Source organism: Acomys russatus, chromosome X, assembly GCF_903995435.1.
Source record: "Acomys russatus chromosome X, mAcoRus1.1, whole genome shotgun sequence".
In the NCBI taxonomy this organism is placed as follows: Eukaryota; Metazoa; Chordata; class Mammalia; order Rodentia; family Muridae; genus Acomys; species Acomys russatus.
Window position 1 is genome coordinate 53,893,830 of NC_067169.1, and position 11,038 is coordinate 53,904,867.

Sequence of the window (11,038 nt, forward strand, 5' to 3'; positions counted from 1 at the left end):
ACATTCATTTCTCTTTTTAAGATGTATCACTTAGCAAATAATTTGAAGAAAATATATCTCACATATGTGCTCTGTTTCTTTTTAAAATAGCTTCTGCTTTATAAATAGCAGACTTCGTATTGTACACATATGCATGCTAACTAAAAGTTCAAATGTTATATACCTGGGGATTACATGTAACTTGACCTAATTTTTATTTTCTATATTCTATTTGTCTCTGGTTACCACATATTTTTTAATGATTTATTTATCACATACACAGTGTTCTGCTTGCATGTACACCTGCTCGCCAGAAGAGGGCACCAGATCTCATTACAGATGGTTTGTGAGCCACCATGTGGTTGCTGGGAATTGAACTCAGGAACTCAGTGCTCTTAACTGCTGAGCCACCTCTCCAGCCCCAAGTTTCCACGTATTTAAAATAAAATTCATGATAAACAGTTGATCACTATTTAAGTCCGTGTTCTATTAATGTAAAGAGACACCATGACCACTGCAACTCTTATAAAACAAAGCATTTCATAGGGGCTAGCTTACAGTTTCAGAGATAGAGATTTAGTCCATGATCATCATGGCAGTGTGCAGGCAGACATGACGTGCCCATCATCCTGAGACCAGTCGGAGTAGGAGGGATCCCTCCCTGCTTCCGTGCCTGCATTCCCCGGGGCACGTAGCCTGGTGACCACCAACCCAGCAGTCAAGGTAGTCAAAGGAAGTCACGTAGTCTGGCACCTAGATACAAAGAGAGCATCACCAGCATCCCAACCACAACCAACAATATGCACCTACCTTGGAATCCCTTCCCACGCCCCAAGGTTTATACAATCCTAGTCTGTAGGGGACGGGCTACATGGCCAATGTTCAGCCATCTTGTCAGAGCCTAGGTTCCTATTTCTCCAGCAGTCTGCCATTCACCAGAAACCAGCTGACCTTGTCGTAGGTCGGCAGTTAGACACCTGTTGTGGTTTATTGTGGGGGATGGTCATTCTAGACCCCTGAGCTACTCCTTTTCCAGTAAGACTACTGATAAGATCAGATTAAAGGCCAGCTGCCTGTGAGCAGCAGTTCTGGGAGCTTTTTCCTGACTAACCAGATCCTTCAGGACTTTCCTGGAATTTCTCTCCTGCAATTATAGCAGCTGTAAAGGTAGATACCTGCTGGAGCATTCCAGAGTTAGGTATCCATAGCAACCCTTGCTTACGCAAATACCCATGCCTCTGTGCCTATATAAACTCTGTGAAATTTTTCAATAAACGGGGTTTGATCAGAATGCAGACTTGCCCTCTTTTTTGTGTCTTGTGTTCTGTCCCTATACAGGAAAATTCTCCTCCCGAGCGTTAGTCAAACCCTGGTGGGCCGGGGCACTAGTCCACCCCAAAGAAAGAAGGGGTACAAGTTGTTTCACTGAAGATAGTTTAAGAATTGCTGGTTATTGGGCTGTAACACTTTCAGAGATGTTTCCGAGAAGACTTTCTCAGGATATTTACCTGACCTTGCAGGAGGCCTAAGCTACCAAGGGAGCCCAGCCTGGTGCCCACCTCCAAACTGCTGCCTGACTGCCCCATTCCTTTTTCTTCTAGTCTCTCTTGGCAAAGGGCTATAATTTCCCCCAAAGAACTATAGCACTAAAAACCAAGAAGGTTTTTCCCTCCCCTCCCCTTGCCGGCCAGCAGCTGGACCAGGATCCTTCAGACCCTACAGGTTCCGGACTCTGCTTCATCCTTTCTGTCTTTGTGTGCAGAGGTGCCCGGACACCCCAAGAGAGGAAGCAGAATGCAGAACCACACTACTTCCTGATGACTAAGAATTCAAATATATGAGCCTATGGGGGCCTTTCTTATTCAAACCATGACAGCCACTGAACAAACGGCCTCAAGTGAATATTGGGCTTAATAAACAACAACCCAAAATCTGTAAATATACTTGGCAATATGGAAGTACCTCAATAGTAACTGACTTGACCTTTTTTATGAGCCAAATGTGGTGGTTTGAATGAGAAAAGGCCTCCATAGACTCAGGTATTTAAAAATTTGGGCGCAAGTTGGTGACAGTGGTTTAAACTGTTATAGATAGGACGTGTAGCCTTATTGAAGGAAGTAAATTATTAGACTGGGCTTTGAAAGTTTCTAGCAAAGCTTCACTTGTAGCTACCTCCCTCTGCTTCCTGCTTGCAGGTGAGTATGTGATCCATCAGCTTCCTGTCTCTGTCATGACTGTCTCTTGCTTCCATGCTACCCTGCCATGATGGACTCTTATGTGTTTGAAACCATAAGCCAAAGTAAACTCTTTCTTTCACAAATTGCTTTGGATTGCTGTGTATTGTCTTAACAACAGAAAATTATCCACTGGTCTTGTGAAGAATTTAAGTACTGCTGCTCAACTTGCCACCTAGTCCATCTGATACTAACTGCAGATAACTTGGAGACTATTATTGAAATTTAAAATATGTACTTTTACTTTATTTACTTTGGAAAGTAACTATGGGGATTATGATTATTAATAATAATTTAATAATGTGTAGTTTTTAATATTTCACAAATATAAACATTAACACCATAACAAAAACAGATACATATGGTATTTATACACCTTGGCTATCTAACTGGTAAATTACAGAAATGAGATTGGAATTCAGATTGCCTGACCTCTGATATATAATATGAAGTACCTTAATTTACTTATTATCATGTATTAAAATGGAACTTTGTTGTATTTATGTTTTTCATACTATTCCTTAGGAAGACAAAGTTCTCAGAAGTTCTTCCTCAAACAACCTCTGGAGTCCAGTATCATATGAGTAATCTCATGCAATTTTTAAAATGCAAAAATAAATAAAATTAAGGTGAAAATATATATTTTTAGCTTTTTTAATGTTTTAAAGATGTATTTATTTTTATTTTACGTGTGTGGGTATTTTAATGCATGTATGTCTGTATATCGTTTGTACAATGTCAACGGAGCTCAACAAACAGTGATAAATTTCCCTGGAAGCAGAGCTGCAGGCCATTGTAAGCCACTTGATGCATGCACACACATGCACCTGTGGCGGTCAGAACACAGCTTGCAAGAGTGCATTATCTCCCTGACCCTGTGGGTTCTGAGGATCAAACTCATGTTATTGGGCTCAGTGTCAAGTGCCTTTCCCTGCTCAGCAATCTTGCCAGCCAGGCTTCAACTGCTTTACTGAACATAGCTTGATCATTGTTCTAGTCTTCCCAGATGCAGCATGGCTAAGATTTATTGAGCTATTACTTATAAATAGTTTCAGTTTTTGGCAGCATCCAATCTAGAGCAACCTCCTACTTGTTTTCTTTAAATATTATTTTTTTTTCATTTATTTCTTTAGTTAATCAATTTACAGCCTGATCCCAACCTCTTTCCTCCTCTTCTTCCAGTCCCACCCTCATGTGCCCCTCTCCCCATGCCCCCCACTCTTCTTTTTCTCAGAGAAGAGGAGGCCTCCAAGGGATGCCAACCTACCCTTACACCACATATCACAGCAGAACTAAGTGCATCCTCTCCCTCTGAGGCCAGACAAGGCAGCCCAGCCAGGGGAAAGGGATCCAGTGGCGGCAACAGTCAGAGACAGCCTCATTCCCATTGTTAGGGGGCCCCCCGCGATGACCAAGCTTCACATCTGCTACTTTTGTATATAGGGTCTACATCCAGCCTATGCATGTCCTTTGGTTGGTTGTTCAGTCTCTGTGTACCTCTCTCTGGGCCCAGATTAGTTGACTCTGTAGGTGCTCTTGTGGTGTCATTGACCCCTTTGGCTCCCACAATCCTTCCTCCCAATTTTCCATAGGACTCCCCAAGTTTTGCCTATTGTTTGGTTGTGGGTCTCTGTACCTGTTTTCATCAGCTGCTGGGTGGAGCCTCTCAGAGGACAGTTATGTTTGTAAGCATATCAGAGTATCATTAATAGTGACAGGGCTTGGCTCTCTCCCATGGGGTGGGTCTCAAGTTTGGCCAGTCATTGGTTGGACATTCCTCAGTCTCTGCTCCATCTTCATCGCTGCACTTCTTGTATGCAAGACAAATTTTAGGTCGAAGGTTTTATGGATGAGTTGGTGTCCCCCTCCCTCCACTGGAAGTCCCCCCTGGCTACAGGAGGTGGTGGCTTCAGGCTCTTTAACACCCCTACTGCTAGGAGTATCAGCTAAGGTCACTCCCATAGACTCCCAGGAGCCTCCCCTGTCCCAGAGATGCCCCCACTCTCTGATTTCTGTTCTCTCTCCTGGTCCTCCCCACCCACACCCTTGCCCTACTCTCCCCACACCTGATCCCCTCTCTTCTTTAAATATTTCACCAAAGCACACAAAGACCAAATTCTGCATTGTGTTCTAACACTTACAAATCCATTCTATGGTCCTCTGTAATATGTATTGTCTTTCTCTGCAGTGAGGACTGAAAAGGTCTTGGTAAGCCATGCATTCCTTGCATACCTTTGATAGAGGGCACTGGCATCAGGGTAAATCCAGAAGAAACACATTAATTCACTGAGACAGCAGAAAAACGCCACGGAAAGCTGCAAGGTGCTAGGCATTCTCTGTAAAACAGCAGGAGAGTCACCCACATTCCTGATATTCGTTCGTCTGTTTGTTTTTACAACAATGTCTCACATAGCCCAAGTCGATACCAAACACCTTATATAGCTGAAGCTGACCTTGGACTCCTCGTCCTCCTGTGAATATCCACCTGCCAAGTGCTGGGATTACAGGTGTGCACCACCACCTTCAGCTTTAAAAATGTTTATGTTCCTCTTTTTTTTTTTTTTTTTTAATTTAAGTGGATACTAACATCGACACAAGAAAAAAAAAAAGAACCAATATTAGTGGGATAAGTTTAGGGGTAACTGTGAGTTTCAAAGGCCAATATTAATCATTGTGTCAAGTGTGCAGCTGTCTGCATTTACAAGATGCACATTGGCAGAATCTCCTGTTTCCTTATAGTAGTAGGTTGTCTGTTTCCCTGCTTCCACTTATTGCAGTTCCAAAGAAAAGCACCAGAACATCTATTATCATATCTGGGAGAAGAACTTGACTTTGAAAGCCCTGCCTGGAATGGACTAGAAAAGGCAGCTTTTATTTTCTTCCTTAGTTGAAAAATAGGCAGTGCTAGAAACTTACCTCTCTGGGCCACAGTTTAAAGAAGGAGACATGTTCAATAGTGAATAGTAGAAGACTACGTCACAGCAGACCTTTTGTTCCATTTCGGTTATAGTTCAGTGGGATCACATCCTAAATATTTGGGATGGAAGGGAGGATAGGCAGCAATAACAAAACCGAGTTAACATTTCATTGCCACTCACAGCTTCTATGTTACACAAAAGTGATCAAGAGGGTCCATTATCCCAGGAGGATAGATGTAATTTTTTCATAGAGTTTATAAAAGGAGAAGTCAAACATCTGACCAGCTGGATCTCACTGTTCCTCATCAGTGCTTCTGTCCAGTGTCATAAGGTGATATATACAAATGACATTGTAGAAGGATTGATAAGAAATGTAAAATATAGACTAGCACATAGGAACCTGTTATTTGTAAAGAGTACTTATATGATTAGGTAGCAATGAATTGACCAGATTGATTAAAAGTATGGGGCTTGTTTCTCTGCAACCCAATCTGGAGATTAAAATTAGATAAGTTATAAATGATTTTAGCATATACCTGTTAGACAGTGTTGATAAATTTGCATACATATATAAACACATACAAAAATAACTGTAGAAAATAAATAAAAAATCAACAGTCTTTATCTTTGACAAAGTAAGTGTATGGCTTTTGATTTTATTTAATGTGTATTTTTAATATTTTCCTTGAATGAATATACTGCCTCTATAGTTAAAAAGTTTAATTTTTAAAATATAAAACACCATGAAATTTTTATTCATTTTATTTTTTCAGTGAATTAACAGAATATGAAATACATGTTCAGAAATGGTGATGTGTCCATTTCAATGAATGATTCAATACACTATAAAAGAAAAATATACACAACAATCACAGTTTACACAATTACACAGAACAATATTTGCAACTTTTGAAAATACTGTAACTCACATTTCAATGATAAATACTAATTTCAAATATAACTGAGTTTTATTATTTCTCACAGTCACATACAATCAGGAGCCTTGCACAAGCTGTTTTCCATAATAAATACAATTTTTGCTGGAAGTTCTCAACAATATGCAAGCCTCTTAGGCATTAAAATTTTTAATTCTACTGTATATTTACTGCAAAATGAAGCAGGCACAATACAATAAAGTTGAGCCCATTGGCTAAAGCACTAAGAAAATAAGGGAAAAAATAGCGAAACACTCTTAGGTGGGGTTACCAATATTTTCTTTGTAAACAAACAAATAATCTCATTTAGCACATCTAATAATATTCACAGCCACAGATTAATAGTTACATGGCACAAAGACTTCAGAAGAATTATACTACATACTATATTAATAACTTTAATCATTTATCAGTCTACGTGTCTTGAAAACATCAAATCACTACAATGCAAGGTCAGATTAATTAGTGCTTGAATTTTAAACAGGCATGACAGGAAAAAATTACAGACCACAAGACTATAATTAACTGCTTATATTTTCAGTAACTGCATGTAGGTCAGCTAATTTCAGAAGCATCTACTCTGTTTTAGCGATCAATATCTTCTACTAATGCCTCGAGATTTTTACAACAGGCTTTAACCTCCTCGATTGCAGCCATCCAATCATCATAAATAATTTTGTCATAAATTTCATCATTAACTTCCCTAACTACACCCTCCTGCTGAGATTCAAGTGCATCTCCTGAGAAAAATAACACTGATCTTGGAATTATGTAAGTACGCAAATTATGACCAAGTAAAAAATCATCGTTTTCATCCCCTCCGTTTAAGTTGATCCCATGAGGAGAGAAGAAATTGAAGAAAGAGTCCTTGGGAAAATCTTCAGTCACAGTTCGGACTGTTCCCCAGACGCGATGTCTCTGTTTTTTCTTGATGGTTCTCATAGTGACATTCTTCCCTTCGTTCCAATCTATGTCGCAGCCAGTGGCATACTCAATGGCAGTTCCCCTGTAGGGGTGGGGATCATAGTATGCAAGCTTTGATTTCAGCACGTAAGTCTTTGTCAACAGCTCGTTTTTAAAATATTCATTGGGCTTGAAGTGAAATTCGAGTGTGAAGCTGAGAGGCTCACCGGGATCCGAGAGCTTCACTTTAATATCGGTCAGCAGCTTCAGAATAGGCTCGTCGTACTTCTTAATCAAAGGAGTGAGTGCTTCAACGTTTTTTAAAACAGTCAACCAAAAATCTGGAATTCCCTTAGGATCTTCTTCGTTAGTCTCTTCTCCTCCCGTGGCTCCGGCGCTCTCCTCTTCCTCCTCCTCCTCCTCTTCATCCTCGTCATCATAATCATAATAACAGTCCTCATAACCATCATCTTCATCCACATATTCATGCACCATGCCCTCTTCGTTACCGTTTGTCTCTTCCTCCTCATCCATCTCCTCCTCAAAATAGTCCTCACAGTCTGACTTATACTCACATTCCTCTTCTGTGGGTTCATAGACTGCATTGATGATCTGACGTCTTTTTTCCAATAAGGGCTGATACATTTCAGCAAACTTCCTTTCAATGTCATGAAATTCCCTCAGGAATTTGGATTCCAAATGGGCAGCTCTTGTTTGAAGCTTTTTAAGAGCTAACACCCGGTACTTAACTTTCACCGGGAGACTTTCAACGAAGTCGGTATCTAAAAGATAACCGATAAGTCCTTTTGGACGGTCTGAGTCTGAGTCCTCATCAGTAGCTCCGCTTTTCCCACCATCTTCCCCAGACCCTGCAGCAGCTTCAGCACCCTTTCCCTCTTCCCCGACTCCAGCAGCCGCGGCTTCTTCACCGCGTTCCCCGCCATCTCCAGGCTCAGTGGAGGCACCTTCACTGCGGTCCTGACTTTCCCCGGGCCCTTCCGCCATTACCTGGCTACCAAGCTCTTCTTGGTTGAATTCAGACAGTTCCGTCTGTTCGGCTGACTCAGCCATTGTTTTCAAAAGATCGCCTGCACTTACGGTGGCTACGCCCGCAGATCAGGAGACCTGACCTCCGCAGGAAGACTCACCAATATAGCAGGCGCACGGTGGCCGGGTGGAGATGGACCAAGAGGCAGCTGCGGCCGGACTGCCGGAGTGTTGACAGGCAGCAAGCGGTGATGATGAAAAGCGATGCTGAAACTGGAATCGCAGTATTAAAGCCGAGCGGTCTGGGCGGAGACGCCGGGCTGCCGATGGCTGCTGCGATGGCTGCTGCGATGGACCCTGAAGAAGCAGGCTGGAGACTGCAGAGAGCCGCAGTGGGCAGACCTGCGCAAGCAGCTGCTCCTGCTCCTGCGGGGGTGGGGTGGGGGTGGGGAGTTAAAAAAAAAACTAGTGCCGCAGTATGATTACGCAGTTGTCTCTTGGCTTTTTTTTTTTTTAAGAGCATGCAGTTTGCTGCGTCACCCCTTCCCTCCCAGAACTCTTCTCTAATCTCATTTGCCAGGCTGTAGTGATTGACAAATCCTGAGCCAGTAAATTAATAAATAGATGAATCAAGTTTTCGACTTCCACATACCTTCCCAGATTCTCTAATATGGCTGATTTGTTCACTTATGGCTCATCTTCCACCCTATACTCTGTAGAATTTTGTAGAGATGCAATATCATTCATTCAGTTTGCAACTGATACTATACTTTCATAATTTCAAAGGAGCTATATGGAAATAGTGACAGGGAATAAAAAACTGGGCAAGATGCCATCTTCAGTCTATCCCTTTAGTTATAACCTGAGGTTCTGGGGAAGAGAGGAGGGTGGTGGAGGAGCCTATAAAGTGATTCTTTGGAGTTTAAAAGTACTGCAAATAAGCATAGGTGGCCTTTGAATGATGTAACTGACCACGGTTTAAATGTCCTGCATTCTGATTTTCTGTGGGTTTTTTTTTTTTTTTTTTTTTTTTACAGCCTGTGTGATTTTTTTCCAATTTTCTAATTTAAACCCATACAGGACTGAGAAAAATACAGACTGATTGGAAAATTCTCGTTAATATTTCCTGATGACAAATGAGTAAAGGTGAAATGTTGGTCGTGTGTGTGTGTGTGTGTGTGTGTGTGTGTGTGTGTGTGTGTGTGTGTGTGTCTAAAAGCCTGTGTAGAGAAGCCAGCTATGTAACAAATGACTTTGGAGAATGAGCTGTCCATTGGCTGGATCTGAACAGGGGGTCTAGGTTTACTGCATACATTGTCCTTGGTTGGTGCATCAGTTTGTGTAGGTTTTCAGGATCCTTTGGGTCCTTCTATTTCCCCATTCCCAATAGCAAGTCCCAGCATATGTCCCATTCCCCCACTGAGTGAAGACTCTCAGAGGACATCCACGTTGGGCTAGTATCCAATTATAAGTGAGTATATACCATGTATGTCTTTCTGGGTCTGGATTAACACACTCGGGATGATCATTTCTTGATCCATCCATTTGTCTATAAGTTTCACAATTTCCTTATTTTTAATAGCTGAGTAGTATTCCATTGTGTAAATGTACCAGTTTCTTTATCCATTTTTCAGTTGAGGGACATCTAGGTTGTTTCCAGATTCTGGTCCTTACAAATAAAGCTGCTATGAACATAGTTGAGCAAATGTCCTTGTTGTATGGTAGAGCATCTTCTGTGTTTATGCCAAGGAGTGGAATAGCTAGGTCTTGAGGTAGCACTATTCCCAATTTTCTGAGAAAAGGCCAGATTGATTTCCAAAGTGGTTGTACAAGTTTGCACTCCCACCAGCAGTGAAGGAGATTTCCCCTTTCTCCACATCCTTGCCAGCATGTGCTGCCACTTGAAGTTTTGATCTTGCCCTTTCTGATGCGTATAAGATGGAATCTCAGAGTCATTTTGATTTGCATTTCCCTGATGACTAAGGACGTTGAACATTTAAGTGTTTCTTAGCCATTTGCTATTCCTCTGTTGAGAATCCTCTGTTTAATTCTATACCCCATTTCTTAATTGGGTTATTTAGTTTGGTGATTTTAATTTTTTGATCTCTTCATATATTTTGGATATTAGACCTTTGTCAGATGTAGGGTTGGTGAAGATCTTTTCCCAGTCTGTAGACTGTCGCTTTGTTCTGTTGACAGTGTCTCTGGCCTTACAGAAGCTTCTCAGCCTCATGAGGTCCCATTTATTAATTGTTGACCTTAGAGCCTGAGTTGTATTCATTTCTTTTCTCTTGATCAGTGCCAAAATCTTCCAACTCAGTAGACCCATAACTATAAGGAATTTCTCTAGACCTTCTGGTCCATCAATCTGCACGTGCCTGTCCTTATTACTCTATCATCACTGTCTTGATTACCACATAGTGAACTAACTTTTACTGAAAAGTAAAGTACAAGTACTTCATCAATTTTTTTTCAAAACGACTTTTCCTATTAATGAGACTTTTGTAATTCTATACATATTTACTTGCTTGACGTCTGAGATTAGGTTACACTACATAGCATATTCCAGGCTGGTATTGAACTATATAGACTCCAGGACAATATTGAATTTGCAGCACTTCTGCCTTTGCTCCCTGAGTGCTGAGATTACAAGCTTGCATTAACATATGTAATTCACCATATATATTTATGTTTGGTTTGTCAGTTTGGGGGAGGGGAAACTTAAAAATGTAATAAGGTTGCATTGAGTCAATAGATCAATAATAGAGAATTCACATTTCAACAATACCAAGTTTTACATGCACAAAAGTAAATTCTTTCAGTCTCTTTTTAATTTCTTTAAAGCTATCATTTCTCTAAAGCACAATGCTCTGAAGGTTCATTCATGCTGTCACCATTAGCAGTGTTTTCTTCTATTTTAAAGATGAAAAAATCATTGTATGTATATACCTAGCTTTCTTTAGCATTCGCCAGTTAAAAAGGGCTTAAGTTACTCCATGTAAATTGTAAACAACATTGCATGAGAATGGGAAAGCAACCATTATTTAGATCCTGTTTTCTTTCCCTTTGGGGAAGTGATAGG

At 40.9% G+C, this 11,038-nt stretch overlaps 1 protein-coding gene across 1 annotated transcript; it reads right to left on the minus strand.

Annotated features, from left to right (window-relative positions):
* Positions 1-5,877: 5,877 nt before the first annotated feature.
* Nap1l2 (nucleosome assembly protein 1 like 2) lies at positions 5,878-8,197 on the minus strand. Its single transcript, XM_051140873.1, has one exon. The coding sequence runs from the start codon at positions 8,038-8,040 to the stop codon at positions 6,652-6,654; it is 1,389 nt and encodes a 462-aa protein (XP_050996830.1). The 5' UTR covers positions 8,041-8,197; the 3' UTR covers positions 5,878-6,651.
* Positions 8,198-11,038: the final 2,841 nt, after the last annotated feature.